Source organism: Equus quagga, chromosome 12, assembly GCF_021613505.1.
Source record: "Equus quagga isolate Etosha38 chromosome 12, UCLA_HA_Equagga_1.0, whole genome shotgun sequence".
Classification (NCBI taxonomy): Eukaryota; Metazoa; Chordata; class Mammalia; order Perissodactyla; family Equidae; genus Equus; species Equus quagga.
Window position 1 is genome coordinate 108,140,380 of NC_060278.1, and position 23,691 is coordinate 108,164,070.

The 23,691-nt window shown below is 34.4% G+C and overlaps 1 protein-coding gene across 1 annotated transcript in view; it reads right to left on the reverse strand.

The window, feature by feature from the left end:
* SYCP2 (synaptonemal complex protein 2) overlaps positions 1-23,691 on the reverse strand; it is a 78,371-nt gene that overhangs the window by 24,115 nt on the left and 30,565 nt on the right. The window contains exons 15-23 of the mRNA XM_046679046.1: positions 16,222-16,370; positions 14,966-15,040; positions 14,359-14,505; positions 11,624-11,723; positions 10,594-10,751; positions 8,774-8,843; positions 8,422-8,479; positions 7,754-7,884; positions 7,173-7,609 (exon numbers count right to left, since the gene is read on the reverse strand). Coding sequence (XP_046535002.1) covers positions 7,173-7,609; positions 7,754-7,884; positions 8,422-8,479; positions 8,774-8,843; positions 10,594-10,751; positions 11,624-11,723; positions 14,359-14,505; positions 14,966-15,040; positions 16,222-16,370 — 1,325 coding nt within the window. The remainder of the gene's footprint in view (positions 1-7,172; positions 7,610-7,753; positions 7,885-8,421; positions 8,480-8,773; positions 8,844-10,593; positions 10,752-11,623; positions 11,724-14,358; positions 14,506-14,965; positions 15,041-16,221; positions 16,371-23,691) is intronic.

Consider the following 23,691-nt stretch of genomic DNA (forward strand, 5'->3'; position numbering starts at 1 on the left):
AATCAAAATCCCAGCAAGTTATTTTGTGGATATTGACAAAATGATTCTAAAGTTTACATGGAGAAGCTAGAGACGGCCCAGAATAGCAGACACAATATTGAAGGAGAAGAACAAAGTTGGAGGACGTTACCCTACTTTAAGACTATATACTTATATATAGTGTGGTTTTGGTGAAAGAACAGACAAATAGAATAATGGAACAAAACAGAGAGCTCAGAGATAGGCCCAAATAAATATAATCAACTGATCTTTTTTTTTATTGAGTTAATGATAGGTTACAATCTTGTGAAATTTCAGTTGTACATTAATGTTTGTCATTCGTGTTGTAGGTGCACCACTTCACCCTTTGTGCCCACCCTCCACCCCACCTTTCCCCTGGTATCCACTAAACTGTTCTTAGTCCACATTTTTAAATTCCTCATATGAGTGGAGTCATATACAGATTATCCTTCTCTAGCTGGCTTATTTCACTTAACATAACTCCCTCAAGGTCCATCCATGTTATTGCAAATAGAATGATTTTGTTCTGTTTTGCAGCTGAGTAGTATTCCATTGTGTATATGTACCTCATCTTCTTTATCCATTCATCTGTTGATGGGCACTTAGGTTGCTTCCCAGACTTGGCTATTGTAAATAATGCTGCAATGAACATTGGGGTACATAGGACTTTTGGGATTGCTGACTTCAAGCTCTTTGGATAAATACCCAGTAGTGGGATGGCTGGATCATATGGTAGTTCTATTTTTAATTTTTTGAGGAATCTCCATACTGTTTTCCATAGTGGCTGCACCAGTTTGCATTCCCACCAGCAGTGTGTGAGGGTTCCTTTTTCTCCACAACCTCTCCAACATTTGTTACTATTAGTTTTAGATATTTTTTGTCATTCTAATGGGTGTAAGGTGATATCTTAGTGTAGTTTTGATTTGCATTTCCCTGATGATCAGCAATGATGAGCATCTTTTCATGTGCCTATTGGCCATCCGTGTATCTTCTTTGGGGAAATGTCTGTTCATGTTTCCAGCCCATTTTTTGATTGGGTTGTGTGATTTTTTGTTGTTGAGTTGTGAGAGTTCTTTATATATTATGGATATTAATTAAGCCTTTGTCAGATATATGACTTCCAAATATTTTTTCCCAGTTAGTGGGCTGTTTTTTTTGGTTTCAATCCTGTTTTCATTTGCCTTGAAGAAGCTCTTTAGTCTGATGAAGTCCCATTTGTTTATTCTTTCTATTGTTTCCCTTCTCTGAGAAGGCATGGTGTCCAAAAAGATCCTTTTAATATTGATGTCAAAGAGTGTACTGCCTACGTCTTCTTCTAGAAGCCTTATGGTTTCAGGTCTCACCTTTAGGTCTTTGATCCATTTTGAGTTTATTTTGGTGAATGGTGTAAAAGAATGGTCAATTTTCATCCTTTTACATGTGGCTTTCCAGTTTTCCCAGCACCATTTGTTGAAATGACTTTCTTTTCTCCACTGTATGCCCTCAGCTCCTTTGTCGAAGATAAGCTGTCCATAGATGTGTGGTTTTATTTCTGGGCTTTCAATTCTGTTCCATTGATCTGTGCACCTGTTTTTGTACCAGTACCATGCTGTTTTGATTACTGTAGCTTTGTAGTATGTTTTGAAGTCAGGGATTGTGATGCCTCCCGTTTTGTTCTTTTTTCTCAGGATTGCTTTAGAAATTCGGGGTCTTTTGTTGCCCCATATGAATTTTAGGATTCTTTGTTCTAATTCTGTAAAGAATGTCATTGGGATTCTGATTGGGATGGCGTTGAATCTGTAGATTGCTTTAGGTAGAACGGACATTTTAACTATGTTTATTCTTCCAATCCATGTACATGGAATGTCTTTCCATCTCCTTATGTCGTCATCCAATTCTCTCAGAAAGGCCTTGTAATTTTCATTATATAGGTCCTTCACTTCCTTAGTTAAATTTACCCCGAGGTATTTTATTCTTTTTGTTGCGATTGTGAATGGTATTGTGCTCTTGAGTTCTTTTTCTGTTAGTCCGTTATTAGAGTATAGAAATGCTACTGATTTATGCAAATTGATTTTGTACCCTGCAACTTTGCTGTAGTTGTTGATTACTTCTAAGAGTTTTCCAATGGATTCTTTGGGGGTTTCTATATATAAGATCATGTCGTCTCAAACAGCGAGAGTTTCACTTCTTCCCTCCCTATTTGGATTCCTTTTATTCCTTTTTCTTGCCTGATTGCTCTGGCCAGGACCTCCAGTACTATGTTAAATAAGAGTGGTGATAGAGGGCATCCTTGTCTCATTCCTGTTTTCAGGGGAATGGCGTTCAGTTTTTGCCCATTGAGTATGATGTTGGCTATTGGTTTGTCATATATGGCCTTTATTATGTTGAGGTAGTTTCCTTCTATGCCCATTTTGTTCAGAGTTTTTATCATAAATGGCTGTTGGATCTTGTCAAACGCTTGCTCTGCATCTATTGAGATGATCATGTGGTTTTTATTCCTCAGTTTGTTGATGTGGTGTATCACGTTGACTGATTTGCAGATGTTGACCCATCCCTGTGTCTCTGGTATGAATCCCATCTGATCATGATGTATGATCCTTTTGATGAATTGCTGAATTCTGGTTGCCAAAATTTTGTTTAGAATTTTTGCATCTATGTTCATCAGTGATATTGGCCTGTAGTTCTCTTTTTCCGTTGGGTGCTTGTCAGGTGTTGGTATCAGCATGATGTGGGCCTCATAGAATGTGTTAGGAAGTGTTCCATCTTCCCTAATTTTTTGGAATAGCTTGAAAAGGATAGGTATTAAATCCTCTCTGAAAGTTTGGTAGAATTCCCCAGGAAAGCCATCTGGTCCTGGGGTTTTATTCTTTGGGATGTTTTTGATTGCTGTTTCAATCTCTTTCCTTGTGATTGGTCTGTTCAAATTGTCTGCCTCTTCTTGAGTGAGCTTTGGGAGATTGTAGGAGCCCAAGAATTTATCCATTTCCTCTAGGTTATCCATTCTGTTGGCATAGAGTTTTTCGTAGTATTCTCTTATAATCCATTGTATTTCTGCAGAGTCTGTTGTTATTTCTCCTCTTTCATTTCTGATTTTGTTTATTTGACCTTTCTCCCTTTTTTTCTTTGTAAGTCTGGCTAGGGGTTTGTCAATTTTATTTATCTTCTCAAAGAACCAGCTCTTTGTTTCATTGATCCTTTCTACTGCCTTTTTTGTTTCAATAGTATTTATTTCTGCTCTGATTTTTATTATTTCTCTCCTTCTTCTGACTTTGGGCTTTATTTGTTCTTTTTTCTCTAGTTCAGTTAGGTGAGTTTAAGATTGCTTATTTGGGATTTTTCTTGTTTGTTAAGATGTGCCTGTATTGTGATGAATTTTCCTCTTAATACAGCTTTTGCTGTATCTCATATGAGTTGGTATGGCATGCTATCATTTTCATTTGTTTCCAGGTATTTTTTGATTTCTTCTTTAATTTCTTCAATGATCCATTGCTTGTTCAGTAGTGTGTTGTTTAGTCTCCACATCTTTGTGCCTTTCTCAGCTTTTTTCTTGTAATTAATTTCTAGCCTTATAGCATTATGATCGGAGAAGATGCTTGTTATTATTTCAATTTTTTTAAATTTGTAGAGGCTTGCCTTGTTTCCCAACATAGAGTCTATCCTTGAGAATGTTCCATGTGCACTTGAGAAGAATGTGTATTCAGCTGTTTTAGGGTGAAGTGATCTATATATGTCTATTAAGTCCAATTGTTTTAGTTTTTCATTTAGCTCCACTATTTCCTTTTTGATTTTCTGTCTGGATGATCTGTCAATTGATGTGAGTGGGGTGTTGAGGTCCCCTACTATTATATAATCAACTGATCTTTGACAAAGGAGCAAAGGTGATATAATAGAGAAAGGAGGTCTTTTTAACAAATGGTGTTAGAACAACTGGACATGCTAAAAAAATGAATGTAGACACAGACCTTACACCCTTCATAAAAATTAACTCAAAATGGATCACAGATCTAAATGTAAATGCAAACTATAAAACTCCTAGAAGATAATATAGAAGAAAATCTAGAAGACCTTGGGTTTGGCAATGCTTTTTTATGTACAACAGCAAAAGCACAATCCATGAAAGAAAAAAATGATAAGTAGTACTTCATTAAAATTAAAAACTTCTGCTCTGAAAAAGGCAGTGTTTAGAGAAAGAAAAGAGAAGCCATAGACTGGGAAAAAATATTTGTAAAACATATCTGATAAAGGACTTATATCTAAAATATACAAAGAACTGTTAAAACTCAACAATAAGAAAACAAAGAACCCAATTTAAAAATGGGCAAAAGATCTGAACAGACCACTCACCAAAGAAGATATACAGATGGTAAACAAAAATCTGAAAGGATGCCCAACATCATGTCATTAGAGAATTGCAAATTAAAACAACAATGAGATACCACTAAGCACCTATAACCGTGGCTAAAATCCACAACATTGACAACATTCAATACTGGCAAGGATTCAGATCAACAGGACCTCTCTCATTCATTGACGCTGGATTGAAAAAATGGTATAACCACTTTTTCCACTTTTGGAAAGACAAGCAGTTTCTTACAAAACTAAACATACTCTTACCATAGGATCCAGCAATCATGCTCCTTGATATTTTCCCAAATGAGTTGAAAGCTTATGTCCACACAAAACCTGTACATGAATGTTTATAGACGCTTTATTCATAACTGTCAAAATGTAGAAGCAACCAAGATGTTCTTCAATAGGTGAATAGATAAACAAATCTTGGTAAATCCATACATATTATGTAGCAGTAAAAAGAAAGAAGTTGTCAAACCATAAAAAGACATGGAGGAACATTCAATGCATCTTGCTAAGTGAAAGAAGCCAATCTGAAAAGACTACATACTGTATGATTCCTACCATATGGCACTCTGGAAAAGGCAAAACAATGGAAAAAGTAAAAGATCAGTGATTGCCAGGAGTTTTGTGAGGGGGATTGGAGCACAGGGGAATTTTAGGGCAGTGAAACTATTATGTATGATACTGTAATGGTGGATACACGTTCCTACACATCTGTCAAAACACATAACAAGAATATACAACAGGAAGAGTGAACTCTAATGTAAACAATGGACTTTAATTAATAATATTGTATTAATATTGGCTCAGCATTTGTAACAAATGACCACACTAACATAAGATGTTAATGATAGGGAAAACTGGGGTGGGGTGAAGAAGTATACGGGAACACTTTGTACACCTATACACCTGAAACTGCTCCCAAAAAACCTATTACTTTTTTAAAAAATGGAAGAACTACAAACTAAGAATTATTATCTGCATAATTTTAAATAATTTTGTTAACACTCCAATGATATGAGTACTCCTGATTTTAGTTTTACTTTTTTCTGGGAAACAGGCATATGGGTTTTTAAAATTACGGTAAAATACAACATAAACATAAATATCACATAAAATTTACTATTTTAACCATTTTTAAGTTCATATGTTTTCATATATTATAAGTTATTAGTTACTATCCCTTCTTGAGATTACCAGAATGAAGACAGGGCTTATTTGGTTTGATAAAAATGTAGCAAAAGTGAACCTCCCCTAAAATAGTGTATGATTCAAGAACTACTGGTGTAAGTGGAGTCAACTTGGGCACTCTGTACCACTGAATTACAGAGGTTCTATTTCTCTGAGTTCAGCCAATGAACAGAAAGACAGGATCAGACAGACGACTACCTTAGAGGAGAGTCATCCATGCACGCAAGGGGCAAGAAATGCAGTGTAATCATACAGGGAGTGACACTACGAAAGACTGAGGAGAACTCCTGAAAACAGAGAGGTGATCTTTCAAAAAGTCAGAGAACAGCTTAGAAGAGATGGTCAAGTTTCTGTGCTCCCAGGAACAAGGAATGACTAGTTCAAGGAAATTCTGTGGAATGATTCTAAATTCCAAAGACAATTCTTTAAAATTGAAGTTGAAGGACAGATCAGCATTCAGACAAAAAAGAACCTTACTTCCCCTGTGTCTGAAGGAACTAAATAGCACCTAAGACTAGAAAGAAGAAAGAACAGCATACTAAGAGCTAAGAAAAAAGTGACCCAAAGAATTGGTTAAAGAAGAAAGTAGCCAAATTAGGCACAGACAGTGAGTTGCAGGTTAAAAACAAAATAAAGAGTAGGCTGGTCAAGACAAAGGAAATAATCCCTAATTATATACAACAATTGCAATTAACTATTAAATATTTCATTTCATATGGAGCTGAGATGCTCCATATGCGAACATATTATATTGACTCTAGAAATTTGGCTACCCAGATATTAATAAATCGCTGGAAGATAAGTGAAAATGAAAGCCTATAAAACCTGCATCCTCTAAGGAATAGCAAAAAACAAACTGCATTATTGGCAGTGCCAATGTACTAATTTTAAATTAGTATTCTAATTTAAAAGTTTTCTTATCCTGCATCTTTATAGCAATAACCCCCAAAAAAGATTTATGGTAAGTGCTACAAAAGGTAAATTTGTCTCAAAGCATGCAGCAAACTAGCTAAAACTGTCCTGGAGACATTCTGCAGAAGACTAACCTGAAGAAGAAAGTGGAGGTTCTAACAGGGCTGAGCAACAGTTACAGTAGAAGATAGTCTCCTCTACTCCACTTACATCCTTTCTTGAAAAACTTTATCAACATTAATGCAATAATCCAAGAAATGTTTCAGATGCTACTATGTGCAAAGCTGTACTAGGCCATGCAGGAAAACAAATGTTGAATAAAACATAGTCTTTACACTCTAATAGGTTAAAAAGAAGGGGAAAATAATCATTTATTAAAAAGAAAGGTAAGCCCCATAAGAGAGTCACAAACAGTTCGATATCCATATTCAAAAGAATCTGAGGGACAGAGTGGAGAGACTCAATGGGAAAAGACAAGGAAGTGCAGGGTTCATTCATGCTGTACCTATTTACATGCCTCCTATGTGCCAGCGGGCACACACGTTCTATCAGAGCTGGGACTAGGTGGAGGAGTGAGGAGTTCAGGAGGCACTCACTCTCCAAGTCTAAGCTTGAATTAAAGAACAAGGTATTACAAATGTTGAATTTGCAGCAACCAATCAAGCTTCTTTCACTTTCTTATTTTACTAAGTAGGCATAGTATGGGTATGCAGATATAAAACACACTGAAAGCTCACCATTTTTTTTTGTTTCAAATCTTGAGAATTAAGTTCAGATGTCAATCTTTTTCCTGATTTTCTATGACTTTTCACATGTTTTCTAGGAGAAGGGCTTTTATCACAAATAGAAGTCTTCCCATCTTTTGACAATATATATTTCTTCCTATAGATTAGAGATTCTTCAACAGTCTTATTTAGGAGAACTGATTTAAAAGTAGTTTCAGATTCAATACACCAATCACTCTGCTTGGTATTTTCAATAGTTTTCTTCTCCGAATGTTTAGGATGATTTAGCTGTCGTTGATTGTTTCTTTTGCAAACTTCTTCTGCTTTATCTATTTTCTTATGCTGCATGAGTTCTTTCTTATATTGCACTCTTCCTGTTTCTTCAGAATTATCATCAGATATCGAAGAGGATGATTTTTGTTCAGTAAGTTTTTTGTTGATAATAATATCTAGTGGGAAAATGAGAAATTAAGCCATATTAAATTAATAAGCTGATCATACACAAAAAGTGTTAAAACCAAAGATATGTTAGACATCTCAAGAAATGAATATTTCCCTGAACTCTATTATATACAGAGAAAACTATGTTTCACCTTGATTAAATGTGTCTTCTGATGAAGTACTTGCTCTCTGGTTATTACATAGCTTAATATTTTCTACAGGTGTCCAATATGCCCATTTGGAGTGCATTTTATTTCCACAGACGTCTAAAGCACAAGGTAGCCTGCAAAATAAATTCATTTGCTTAATATATTACAAAACATTAGCCTATGACTCTGACAGAAGACTGATTTTTTAATTTAGTCAATGTTTATTGATAGCAATTTGTTAACAGTCAAGTATGGAAATATTTTCATAAGTCATGATGAAAGTTAAAATTTACTACATAATTGATCAGATTAAAGAACATTATTAAAAAGTTCCATTATTGTTACCATTTTGGTATCTACCTAAATATATCTTACATATCTTACATGTTCTACTGTGTATTTAAACCAGGTTAAATTTCTTCCCATTCATACTTTATTATTTTAAAAATCTCATTCATTTTAAATCTCTCAATTTGAAGAGTTATATTGGTTGATATGGAAAAAACATACAGACTATTCCTCATTCTGCTATCATACTACTCAAGAGATGATACTACATTCTAAGAATATAAAGGCCTTTTCCTTTAAATTTGTTACATTCATCTAAAAGTAACACTAAGATACACTATATAATATATGCTAAATGACTTGATGGGTTTTCTCATACTTACACAGGTTTATCTATTTTTCCCACTGCCTGTGAATCAGGAACAATATCCTGGAGTTCATCTAAATAAAACAAAAATTATGGTATTTTCATTTTTTGTGCAGTTTGGCAGGGTAAAATGGGACTTGGTATAGAATTTGATCAAGGTTCACATATTGGGATGGAGAGATTGATTGATCTTGTCTTCCCTCTCTCGGACTCAAACTTTTTGGTAACAGAGACTGTATTATATTTCCTTGTGCATTTAAGTTGTTTGCATGAAGCAAATCAATGAAAGCCAATGGGGTTAAAGAGAAGTACAGAGAGAAAAATATATTTTTTTAAAAGGGAGACTGAAATTAAACCAAAGTACTTACTAAAATTTTGGTTTGGAAATTCAATGTCCTTATTTTCTGTCTTTTCTACAACTTCAGCAGTTTTGATATGCTATAAACACAGGAGACATATTAATGTAAATTTGAATTAAGACATTATGTGAAAATAATTTTTAAAAGTCAGAGTATTAAAGTTTAAAACTTTTAAAATAAATTTGCCTTGCTATTAAAAGGTGGATGGTATTTCTACGTATTTCATAAAGGTTATGCCCACTCTAAAATACTGCCTAAACTAAAACACAAGCAAATAACTTCCATTGAAGATGAGGCAGAAGATGCTACAAATTTTCTCATCTCACCCATAGCTAGTATAATAATCCAATTTTCACCTGTAATTGATAATTTATAGACCTCCATGGCACATCTCCAATTGCCATTGATATCATAGCCTGCACCTATTTCATCTTTTCACTAACATACATAAAAGACTTGGAAACCATGAAATATTAAATGGTTTTGTAAAGTTTTGGCCACTGTGCAGGCAACCTCTTGCCTATAGTAAGCTTCCCTCTTTCCACAGCCACAGATACACACTTACCTAGATCAAATAAAAATCTGCCACCACTACCAGAAAAATATACCCTCTACGCTAAGATGTTTTTGCCTCACTCTGGCTATCTTCCCTACTTAATCTAGTCAATGGTTCTCAACACTGAGAGAGGAGCAGTAAGAAAATGTGCAAGTGTGTTTTTGGTTGTCACAATGATAGTAGGGTTCTCTTGACAATAGTAAGCACAGGCATAGGATGCTTATCATCCTACAACATTCAGGACCATACTGCACAACTAAACAATAGTGCCACTATTCAAAGAAACACTTAGCTAGATCATTTGAACCATGACTGACTATTTTGTTTCTAACGTCTTCAACTCTTACACTCTTTATACTTCTGCCACATAACCAAGTTCACCACCTATTCTTTTTTACTGTAACACCAAGGCTGCTAAGCTTTGAGAAAATTACACATATTTTTGAACTAATACTATGATAAAATTCATAGTTTTAGTTAAACTGAGGCCTCAATATTGCCTAATGCTTGTACTTATACTGAACCTTTTTCGTTACTTCTCAGTAGCTATTCCTAATCTTTATGCGCCCCTGAGCCTTTTACTTCAACACATCCCCAAGAGAAACCACCCTCACACTTCAGAGAAATCAAAAGCTACTAGGTGTTCCTCATCCACGTTTATCTGTACCACTGATTACCTCCTATTTCTCCAAGAAACAACTTTCTCTTATCCATTTTCTGCTCTATCCCTTCAACTACCTTGAATAAATGCCCTTATCCTTGATGTCCTTTCGACTAATCATTATTGATCCTTCAAAAATCAATATACTCTCCATCTTCTTAGACAGCATTGCCTGATTGTCACCATCCCTTCCAGCTCTGGAGTTAGGCACCTACCCCTCCACTATGTTCCTATTGCATCCTAAATGTACATCTGAGAACACTTATATAATATTATAATTATCTTACTTGTCTAATTTCCATGCTAGACTTGCAGATACTTAAGGACAAGGTCCACTTGTATCTTACATTTCTATACCTGAGGTTTTGCCATAGCAGACACTAATTTGTATAATAAACTAAAGAATGAAGGCAAGTCCCTTTCTCCTACTGAATGTGTAAATCCTAATTATATTGATATTGTTAGCACAGTAAGGGAGTCATATGTTAGAAGGACCTCACTTTCAAGGGCAATAAATATCTAAAAAGAAAAAACAGCAATACTTTAAACAAAGTGAGACACTCAATAACTTGATAAAAATTTATTTAAAAACTGCTTTCAAAGTAAAGTTACTTTGTCTGTATCGTCTCCTCTATTTCTTCCTTCAGACGGTCTAGATTTAAGTGACACAGCATTATCTGCTCCATTTTCTGATGTTTTAGAAACACCAGGTTTTTCTCCAGAACTCATCATTTGGAGTGGTGCTTTAACTCTTCCTCTTCGTTGTGTTGCTGAAAAGGAGGACAAAGGACTGCTAAATTTGTGGAGTTTTTAAGATTACATATTGCTATTACTGCAGTAATTTTTAGATGAGAAGGCTAAAAAGGAAGGTTCTAGGATGGGCCCCAGGTTTCTGCTTTAGATTAATAAGTAGATATGGATGCCATTTACCAAAGTAAGAAATAAAGAAAAAATTGGCAGGGAGGGTAGAAAGATGTATGTATCTTGGACTTAGTAAGTTTGAGGAGCCTGTCAGACATTAGACAATTGCCCAGTAGGCAACTGGATTTTGGGAACTGAGGTCACTATCAAATTGTCATAAAGATTAAATAAGACTGCGTTATTATAGCAACTAGTACACAGTATCAGGTTATTTTTTAATTTTTACTTAGCTCTCAGTATGTATCAGGCACTGGTTAAATGTTTAAAATATTCCTTGTTGAATGATTTTTACTTAATCTTCTAAACAATTTGATGAGGTAGACACTTTAGTCCCATTTTATAGAAAGGAAACTGGTTATAAACTTAGCTAGAGGATAATCTGTATGAAGCACACACCTAGGAATGGGGAAATAAGCCCAAGTGACCCAAATAATTCAATGTTTTAACCACTGTTATGCTGACTACTGCTTAAATTGTAATGAATTAATTAATGCTGGATGTTAATATTTTGAATAATGTTTACATGTCAAAACCCATTATACCTTTTTTAGACATTTGAAATTTCTTGACCATTAGAAGACATTTGTGGTTCATATTTTATCAATTTTTATATCTCCAACTTATTCTCTAGGTAAATTATGTTCAGAATAACCCTGAATTAAAAATTGTGTTTTAAAATATAATATACATGTTAGAAATCTTTTAAGACTATAAAACTTACATGTGTTGATTAAAAGTATTGGGCTTCTCACAGCGTATCTATCTGCACCAGGAACAATCATTGATGCTTCAGACATCTTTCTTTTGCTAGGAGTAATTATCTTAAACCATGAGAAACAACCACAGTGAACACACATTCTCTTTTGAAATTAAATATCCTACAATTTATTCATAACATTTTACCTTTACTACATGAACAAAATATATGGTATTTTATAACAACATGATATCCAGAAATGTCTGTGTTTTAGGCTCACTTGAAGGGTTTTATCCTAATATTTGGTATTGAATAGATAGCCAAAACAAGTAAAGAATGTTGTTTTAAAGAATATTTGTAGAATATCCAGACTTACGAAATACAGTAATTATTACAGCTTTAAATACTAGCTGAAAATATTTTATTGATACTGCTTTTATCTAGTTAACCAATGGCTCACAATTTCTATTCTACTAAATGCAGATGATGTTTGGATACATATTTATGTAAATTTGTTTGTGAATGCTTTCATAACGTTAAGTATTCTTCAAAACTTTCAGACATATTCTGTGAAGACTAAAATGCCTTTGGAGTAAAAGGTAGCCACAGCAATTCAGAAACTCAATGACACACAAGCTAGTGATTCTAATAAAGACTTGCATTTTCTAACTTCATCCTAGAATAACTGATAAGAACAACAGAAGTAGATAAGCAGAGGCAGGGACTACAAGGGATAGGCGTTTCAGAGGGTGCTATACAAAGGAGTAGATGATGACAAACTGCAAGAGGCAGAGGAAAGCTGTTTTTAAAAAGGCACCTGCCCCTAAGACAGAAAAAATATTGATAGAGTTTTGAGTAGGTACGTATATGGGGTGCGGATGGAAGGTGGGGGAGGAGAAAAGAGAATTCTAAGATTAACCAGAAAACAAGCTACTGAACTAGTAGATTCTTCTTAAAGAAATTACAGTTCCTAGTGGTATATAGTGAATGGGCCTGGAGAAGTTACTTATTCCTATAAATGCTTCAAAAAGTTAATCCTTATTGAAAACACAGTGTGTATTGAACAACAGTGCAATGTTTTTCAAAGTTTAGTGCGCTTAAATCTTTCCCAGAGTTTATGATTCAGTAGGCTTAAGGTCGGGGGAGGGGGTCTAAGAATCTGCATTTTTAATAAGTATTCAAGTTATGATTATGATATAAAGAATCAGAAAATAGCTTTTATGACCAAACGTCTATGGGAAATATAAGATGACATTTTTAATTTAATGAAGGACACAAGACTAAAGGGAAAAAACAGTGAGCAACATAACATGCCAAAATGTATGGAAGAGAACTGTGGGGTTATAGTTGCCTAAATGTGAGAGATTAGTAAAAACTGAAACAATAAAAAAAACTCCATGAAGAAAGTGAAAATGAACCAAGACTGGGAAAATGTAAGTATGTTTTAGATGAATAAAGGTAAGGAACGAATAACATGAATGAAGGTATAGAGGTAAGAATGAGCATGACATAAAGGAGACAGCAAAGCAACTGAACTTACTAAAGTGGAGGGTAATTTGATAGAGTAAAATTAAGTTACAGAAGATCTCAGAACTGAGTCAAATTTAGATTCAGTGGGATAAACACAGAGATTACAAAACTTTTTGAGTAGAAGAATGCTATGAGGATATCCGTATTAAGAAAAAATCAGTGGTATACCATATAAAGCAGCTGGCAGGATGAAGCAATGGTGTCAACGACCAATTAGGAAGTTACTGTATTAACTTAGGTAGGCTAAAACAATGGTAAAGGGAACAAGGAGGAAAGAATGTGAAAGATACCATGAAAGAACAATTCCAGCACCTTGGTTCCATGCATGTGGAGAGAAGAGGCTGAAATCAAGGATATCATCAGAAAAAGTATGGATAGCATTATTGAAGTATGGAGGCAGATGTAAATTTGAGGCAAAAAATAAAGAGTTTGAGGTTAGACTTCAAGAAGGGACTCGAAGAGACATACAAAAGGAAATATTAGAAGAGTAAGTGGAGACACAGCTATGGAACTTTGAAGTAAAGTCTGATACATAAATTTTAAAAGCTTAAATCACACACATGAAGGAAGCTCTCTAAGGGAGAAGGCATAGAGATGTTCAGAAGGCTGGGTATCAAGCTTTTAGAGCAAATCTACATTTAGGAGGTGGAGAGAGAAAGCATCTCTGATGTAGTAATAGAAGCTGAAAGAGAATTAAAATGCCTAACACAAAAGTCAAAGGAGAGGACATTAAGAAAGAGGGCTATCAGCAATGTCAAGTGTCCCAGCAAGATACGGAGAAGAAGGCTTAGAAATGGTTCTCCTGGATGTGGCCTAGAGGAGATCTTCAATGGAGGAGGAGGACAAAAAAGAACCTAATAGTTTTCTTTCTTTCCTCACGCAAATAAGCAGAACAGTACATTATAAATTTGTGTTCTACATTATGGCCCAATGCAAAGATAGAACAGAAAGGCTAAGTGCAAACAGTGGTAGTTACTTTCCTATATACAATTAATTTGGAAATTATAAGTGTATAGTATACCTTGTCCTAACCCCCTAATCCTTACACACAAATACAATTCGCTAAAACACTATCTTTTGTTTGCATTTTAAAGGGCAGGGAAAATGCTCTGAAATGTTATTGATGAAGGTCATTTAACATAAATTCTAGATGTGTTTTTCTGTAATTTTATACAGCAATGATTTGATCTATGTTGTTTTATAAACAACTATTTTGACACCACGTTTACCTCAAGCTGACTATTTTTTCTGTCCCCTTGATTACTGTTTTTGATATATTTTGGAGGTATAGCAGATTCCTTTTGGGGCTTAGGTTTTTCTTTCAAACTAACAAGCTCTTCTTCGACTGGTGAGACTTGACTCTCTGGCACTAGAATCTGTTGATGTGGAAAAAAAATTTTAACACTGAAAACCATAGGAAGTTCCCCAAAATCACTGGATGTTTTAATAAAGCGTCCACTCATTTCACACTTACAAAGGTCAATTCTTTCTGTCTTCTATGTACTGTTACAATTTTTAGTCCTACAAAGTGACCCAACAAAAAGTGTCCACTTTTTAAAATGTTTATTGACATAAAACAAGCTTTGGCATCATCAGAAGGACACATACTTCTAATTGTTAAAGTTACCAAAACTGGTATTAATGACTATCTACCTTCTGTACTAAAATAAACTATAATTAATAATGTTTAAAAAATAATATACATCTTGAGGCACTATCTATATTAAGATAGTTTATTTTTTAGATATTCACTCTCCAACAGGAACTTCATTACTGTGCTACTATTTAGGGATAAATTTAGCCTGATGATAAAAATCAAGTAAGTTAGACACATACCTGGGATCCACTTGCGTCAAAAAGTATATGCACAGATGTTTTGGCAACTGAAATACCTTGTTTTCTGGTAAATTCCTAAAATTAAATTAATTCAAAGGGATGTAATTTTCTCCCATTTTAATGCAATTATTTCCTACCTACTTCCTTACAAAACTGCCAAATTATCTCAAATCACTACTCTGTATATATAAATACTCTTCTCAGCTTGACTCCCCATGAACCACAGTCTTCTTAGCTTGTCATTTTGGTAAGGGTTCCTCACAAACATATTCTCTGTTATTCTTTACCATAAATCTTTCGCACTGCTATAGACTGAATGTTCTCCCCCCAAGTTCACATGTTGAAACCTAATCGGCAAGGTGATGGTGTTAGGAGGTGGGGCCTCTGGGCGGTGATTAGGGTCACAAGGGCAGAGTTCTCAAGAATGGGAGTAGTGCCCTTTTCAAAGAGACCCCAGAGAGCTCCCTTGGTCTTTCTGCCATGTGAGGACACAGTGAAAAGATGGCCACTATGAACCAGAACGTGGGCCCTCACTAGAGACCAAATCTACAGGTACCTTGATCTTGGACTTCCCAGCCTCCAGAACTGTGAGATAAACATTTGTTGTTTAAGCCACCCAGTCTATGGTATTTTTGTTATAGCAGCTTTAACAGAATAAGACATGCACTATCCAAACTTGGCAACAGAATATCTCCCCCAAACATAACATGAATTGTCACCTTAGATTCCAAGTTAAACAATATCCTATTCAGAATGTCTTCCACAATCCTAGGAAGCATTTTATCTATATTTCATCCATCAACTTCAAAGGCCATTTAAAGCCCCATCTCCACAGCCTTTCTTTCAAATCTGACTCTTAATGAGCATTCTTTTTCCTCAACTTTTATACTTCATTTTCCCTATGCCACTTATTTATTTCTTCTGAGTATATTCTGTAATTCTCACAAAAAGTGTTTAACGTCTTGAAAACACGGCTTTGTCTCATTTCACTTTTTAAACACCTGGCAGAAATTCACTAAATGTTTTCAGGAGCTGCTGCTAATTTTGTCATCTGAGATCCTTTCTAATAGGTATCTCAAATGGTATGGCTAACAATGTGATGGCTATTCCACAATGCAAATCTAAAGAACCAAAAATCTACATGTCATTTTAAGAACTGTAGAAAAAGTCATTGAAACTTATAGCCCCAAGTAAGTGAAAGTTTCCAGAATTATGAAAATTTAATGAAATTTATTAAAAAGATTTTAAGCACTTACCTTACGTTTATTTGAACCAAAAACTTTTTGTGTCACATTAGTGATTTCTAATGATGCATCAAAATACAAAAGCAGTTCTTTCCCTTCTCTTTCACTAATTTTTACTGTATTTTTCAGAATTATGGTCAGTATCTTCTTTGATTCTCTCACTGTACACAAACACATCACACTGATTAGTTTATATTAATTTCTATGATACCATTCCATAGGCATACCATAAATAAGAAAAGCATACAGCATATTAATTAAAATGAATTGAAATAAAGTTAAATTTTAGGATTTAAAACAGTATTTAATCAACTCTAGTACTGACTACCTATGTAAGAAAATCAAGTCAATTTACTTTCCAGAGTCTCAGTTTACTAATCTATAAATTACAGGGCAATATAATAGCTAATGAGCTAAGGCCCTGAATACAGTCTGGACACTAACAGGTTCTTAATAAATATCCCTCGAATACATCTAGTTTATTAATTTAAAAGAGGCAAAGAAAATAACTTTAATTCCATAAATGACTATATTTCATGGCATAAGCATCTATTCAAACATTTCTATTAAATTCACAGTTCCTACAAACATATTGACAGTAAACATTTGATAAAAATTTGAGGTTTTAATCAATAAAAAAATTTGATAAAAACTAGGAAACTTTGAGCTAAGAAGGATACAGTGCTAATCCTCAATGAATTTATCAATCCAGTGAAAATAAAATACTGTTATGCCAATTTATAACAGGTAGTCACCTCCCTTCCTCCAAAAAGTTACCAAAAAATTACCTGGCCCCCAATTAATGTGCCTGTATTATGGACTAAAAGTCCCTATGGTCTTGTCCTACTTCTGGTGGTGCTCCTGTTGTTGACTGAGAAGTCTCCACACCTGCCCCCAGTATATACTTTGGGGCAGGAGGAAAACATCCTAAGGGAGAAGGACTACATCAAGTAGAAAAATTTGTCTGTAAATCAGGAGAAGCTCTACTGGCCACTCCATGACCTATCCTAAAGGACAAACGTCCTTATTGACTATAAAATCCTCTGATTCTTATGAGGCATGCCCAAGGAGAAAATGTCCTATGCGCTTTTGCAAGTATATGCTCATGAAACTTCCACAGCAATGTCCTTTGATGTTATTAAGAATTATCAATTGCTTGAAGATAGTGGTGACACAATTTCTAACTCAAAGAGTGCCAGTAGCTTTTTTGGGGGAAAAAAATCACAAATTTTAACAGCAATAAGTTTTCAGGCCTTAAAGATGAAATTTTACGCAACTTTGAAGATGATTATGTTTCAGATTTTGGTGATGAAGACTGAAACATTTGTAATCCTTATGAATATGTTGCTGATTGTTATATCCCTCCAATATGCATTTGATTTTTTCTGCAGCTTTCTGTGAACTTGTGAATGCAATATTTGCTTTACAGCTTACATAAACATAGTTTTAGAATCACTTCAGATTTATTATTTCACTGAATGCTTTGTACCTGTTTGTAGAAACTATTCTCCACATATATCGAGACTGCATAAGAATTTATTGATATTTGTTATATTTTATTTCTGGCTTTGTTATTTCTGATATTTGCCTTGACTTCCTGGACTATACCATAGCTTGCTTTTCAGTTAGTTAGCAATATTACTAAAATACCAGAAAACTTCCTATTTTGTTGCTTGCTATAAAATCCAAGTACTTACAGATATCAACATTTTTTGATCTTATAAGGTTATCTTGGTATTTTACTGGGATTCCATTCCAGTATACTATACTTACATGAAAATACTATGCTTTCTCCTGTAAAGCCATTCAAAACAAAACTTTAAAAGAAATTGTCCATGGAGCCTTTATTTTATAAATTCCTATAAACTACACATAAAAGGATCTAACTGCACTCTGTCATGATGCTGCTTCCCCATCCCCTCAGTCTGCAACTGCAGAAATTCTTTTTACTAGAAATATTGCTCGATCTCCAGGGTCCACACTTCTTTAACTTCCACAAGTGCCATTCATGTAAAAATTCAGATCTTGCCTGCTCCATATAGGGAGACTAGATTATCACTTTATTACAAAGGAGATCAAAGGATACAAATGAATAGCCAGATGAAGAGATACACAGTCCAAGGTACGGAAGGGTCCTGAGCACAAGAGTTCCTGATCCTGTGGAGTTGAGGGTGCACCAACCTCCCAGCACGTAGACGCATTCTTGTACCAACCCAGAAGCTCAAAAAAAACCCCACTTTTAATCCATACATACACACTTAATTTTTAATAAAAATGTCCTAATAAAATTAAGATGAGTTATATTTTGGAAAATAAATCTTGAAATCAACTTTAAGTTATGCCATTAAAAAATGAAAATAACATTTTTGCCCAATTATGTGCAAAAATATTTGGTAAGACGGAAAACACAGAACTTTATTAGGTGGTGATGGCAATGATTAACATGAGAAATTATATGAAACAAAGGAAGAGAGAAGAAATTCAAAATTTTTTTTGTTTTTTGTGGTGTTTTTTGTAAGGAAGATTGGCCCTGAGCTAACCTGTCGCCAATCTTCCTCTCTTTGCTTGAGGAAGACTGTCCCTTAGCTAACATCCATGCCAATCTTCCTCTACTTTGCATGTGGCATGTCACCACAGCATGGCTTGATTAGCGGTGTGTGGGTCCACACCTGGGATCCAAACCTGTGAACCCCAGGCCGGCGAAGTGGAATGCTCAAACTTAACCATTATGCCACCAGTGTGGCCCCTCAAAAGATTTTAAGAGATAGAAATGAATGAACATGGAAAATTATTAACTATGGTAGAGAAAACAATCAAGAATGGCTTCTGTATTTGGGGAAGCTGGAAGGTTATCACACCATTTGTGGAGATAGGAGATAAAGGAAGAGCTCTTGGAGATAAAATTATGAGTTTAGTTTCAGACATGGGTTTCAGATACTTGCAGCAATATCTAAGTGAATAGTTTATTACTCACATCTCTATCTAGAAATCAGTTGAGAAATTAGGAAAAAAGATACAAAAATGAAAGTGCGGTCAATAGTGTCAAACGTGGGAGAAGGGTCAGTATAAGGACTGAAGTGTGTACACGGATACTAACAATAAAATTATCTTGACATCTGAGATTTCAGTGGAGTGGGATGTGAAAGAGAATTTAGTAAGAACAGGAATGAATAGCAGGAGAAAGAAAGCTTTAGTAAAAATTATTTTTGCAAAATTGGCTACGAATGGAAAAAGAGTAAGATAGCTAGAGGAATAGATGGGATTCAAGTAGGCTTTTCATTTTAAGATGCAGTGACAAATGTACCATAAAAATGTAAGATGTTAAACATATAGGCAAGGACATTATGCTAAGTGAAATAAGCCAGTCACAAAAACACATATACTATATTATTCCTGTATACATATACTGTAAAATAGTAAAATTCATACAAACAAAAAGTAGAATGGTAGTTACCAGAGGCTGAGTGGAGAGGGAAAAAGGGAATTGTTTAATGGATACAGAGGTTTCAATTTTGCAAGATGACAAAGTTCTGGAGATCTGTTTCATAACAATGTGAATATACTTAACACTATTGAACTATACACTTAGAAATGGTTAAGATGGTAAATTTTATATTAATTTTTTTTACCACAATAAAAAAATAGGAGAAACTGGGTGAGGGTATATATGGAAACTTTCTATACTATTTTGACAAGTTTTCCGTAATCTTAAACTATTCTAATACAAAAGTTTATCTTTAAAAATGACCCAAATCAAACTTCCAAAAACTAAAAACATAATGCCTGAGGTAAACGCTATACAGGATAGGACTGAAAGCAGATTAGAACTGCAGAAGAAAATATTAATGAGCATGAAACACAGCAATATGAAACTATTCAAATGAAAAAGAGAGTGGGAGGAGTGTAGGATGGGGGAGAGTAGAAAACCCAGAGAATCACTGAGCTTGGGAAACTTCAAGTAGCTTAGTACATGTATAATCAGAGTCTCCAGAGGAGAGAATAAAAAAGAAGGAGCAGGAAAAATTATTTGAGGAATAACAGATGAAAACTATAAACCCACAGAACAAGAAGCTCAATGAACCTCAAGAACAAACAACATAAAGAAAATTACACTAAAACACTACAGTCGTTTAAAGATGCATCATTTAAAGATGGGGATACATTTTGAAAAATGCATTGTTAGGCGATTTTGTTCTTGTGCAAACATCATAAAGTGTACTCACACAAACCTAGATGGTATAGCCTACCACACAGGCAGGCTTGATGGTACTAATCTTATGGGGTCACTATTATATATGTGGTCCATCATTGACTGAAACATTGTTATGCAGTGCATGATTGTAAAATCAAATTGTTTAAAACTAGTGATAAGAGAAAATCTTAACAGCAGTCAAGGGGAACAAAGATTTTAAATAAAATGTAACAAACATGAAAGTGATAATATACTTCTCATCATAAACAACGCAAGCCAGGAGACAATAGAGTAACATCTTTAAACTGAAAGAAAAGCAATAGGCAATCTAGAATTCCATATGCGTCAAAAGTATTTCTCAAAAATAAAAACGAAATATTTTCTAACATATAAAAAGTGAAAGAACCTATCACCAGTACATCTGCAACACAAGAAATATTAGAGAAGTCACTCAGGCAGAAGGAAAATAATACCAGATGGAAATCTGGGTCTACAGAAAGGAAAGTTGAACACTGGAAATGGTAAATATGCAGGTAAATATAAAATACTTTTTAACCCACTTTTAAAATCTCTTTTAAAGCTAATTGGCTGCATAAAGGAAAAAATCATTATACCATATTGTGAGGCTTCTGACACATGCAGAAGTGAAAAAAAATTTTTTTGTTCTATTGACAGCAATGGCACAAAGGCCAGGAAAGCAAAGATGGATGTATACTGTTACAATGTTCTTATATTACACATAAAGGTGTATAACATTACTTGAACTTACACACTATTAAGTCAAAGATGTATAAAATAAACCCTAAATCACCCACTCAAAAAAGGGGTGTGGAGCCAACAAAAGAGATATAATGATATAATTGAAAAGTCAATTAATACAAAAGAAGACAAAGACGAAAAGAAAAGAAATATGACAGATGGAATGGCAGGTAGAAAAAACAAAAACTAGATGGCAAATTAAAGTTTATCAATAATCACACTAAACACGACAATTAAAAGGCAGAGATTGTCAAATTCATTTAAAAAACAAGACGCAGTATATGATGCCTAAAAGAAATTCACTTTAGGGGCCGGCCCACTGGCCAAGTGGTTAAGTTTGTGCGCTCTGCTTTGGTGGCCCAGAGTTTTGCTGGTCTGGATCCTGGGCACGGACCTAGTACTGCTCATCAAGCCATGCTGAGGCGGCATCCCACATAGCAGAACCAGAGGGACTTACAATTAGAATATACAACTAGGTACTGGGGCGGGTGGGGGAGAAGAAGAAAAAAAGAAATTCACTTTAAATATACAGACAGAAATGAGTTAAAAATAAAGCTATGTCATGCTACAACTAAGCAACAGAAAGCTCGAGAGGATATATTAATAGTACATAAACTATATTACAGAGCAAAGAATATTACCATACGGAAAATAGGGGCATTTCATAATGATAAAGGGGTCAATTTATCAAGAAAAGATAATATGACTAAATGTTTATACAATTAATAATAGAAATTCAAAATACCTGAAGCAAAATATGACAGGGCTGAAAGAGCAGGAAAAAACTGTACAATTACAGTTTTACTGTAATTACAGTGACTTCGATACCCTCTCTCAATATCCGACAGAACAAGTAGGCAGACAATCAGTGAGGATGTACAAGACTTGAACAACACTATAAGCCCAACCCGCCACCCAACAAAAGCAGAACACATATTCCTTTCAAGTGCATACAGAACATTTATCAAGATAGGCCATATTCTGGGTCATAAAATAAGTGTCAATATATTTAAATGGATTCTCAAATCATACAAAGTATGCTCTCTCATAACAACGAAATTAAGTTAGAAATCAATAACAGGAAGATATCGCTGAAATCGCAAATATATGAAAACTAAATAAAACACTTTTAAATAATCCTATGGGTCAAGGAAGAAATCAAAAGAGAAATTTTAAAAGAATCAAATTAATGAAAATGGAAACAAAACACATAATTTGTAGGATACTGCTAAGGAAGTATGTAGGAGGAGAATTTAAAGCACTAAATGGCTATATTAGAAAAGAAGAAAGGTCTCAGATCACTTCCACCCTGAGACACTAGAAACAGAAAATCAAATTAAAACTAAAGTAAGCAGAAGAAAATAAATAATAAACATAAGAGCGGAGATCAATTAAATTGAAAATGAAACCAAAGGCTGGTTCTTTGAGAATATCAATAAAATTAATAAACTTCTCATCAGACCAGTCAGGAAAAAAGATAAGACACAAGTTATCAATATCAGCAGTGACAGAGGGGCCGTCACTACAGCGTCTACAGACAGTAATAAGAGAATTAGGAATCATACCACTTTACAAAGCAGATAATTTGACAACATGAATGAAATGGACAAATTACTTGAAAAACACAAATTACCAAGATTTACTCAAGAATAAATACACAACCTAAAAAAAGACCCATTACCTATTAAGTAAATTGTATTTGTAGTTAAGAGTCTTCAACAAAGAAAAGTGCAAGCCTAGACTGCTTCTTTGGTAAATACAATCAAGCACTTAAGAAACATTATAAATTCCACACATACTCTTATAGAAAACTGAAGAGCAGGGAATGAATACTTTGCCAATTCATTCTGAGTGTAACATTGCCTTGATCCTGAAACTAAAAAAAAGAAAACGAAAAAGAAAGACATTACAAGAAAACTACAGACCTTCCAGAATATAGAATACCAAATTCCTAACTAAATTTTGCTAATTAATTCCAATGATATATAAAAGGATAATATATCACAACCAAGTGGGGTTTATCCCAAGAATGCAAAGTTTGTCTAACATCTGAAAATCAACATATTTCTATTAAGGAACCATTTATCATATTAATAGATGCAGGAAAAGCATTTCCCCAAATCCAACATTGTTTATGATCAAGGAGCACTCTCAGCAGCAAATCAGCAATAAAGAGAATTTCCTCAATCTGATGGAGAATACATGAAAAGCTATCACTATAAATGCTTCACGCTGACAAAAAATGAATGCTTTCTCCTCTAACATCAGAAACTATGCAAAGAAGTCTGCTCTCATCACTTCTAGTCAACATTGTACTGAAAGTTCTAGGCAGTGTAATACGGTAAGAAGGTAAGATTCATCATATGAAGTGTTAGCAAGGATGTGGAACAACTGGAACTCTTATACACTGGTGGTGAAAATGTAAAATGGGGAAAATGTAAAATGATAAAACAACTTTGGACAACAGTTTGGAAGATTTTGAAAAAGGTAAACATATACCTATGGTATGACACAGCCACTATATTCTTTAG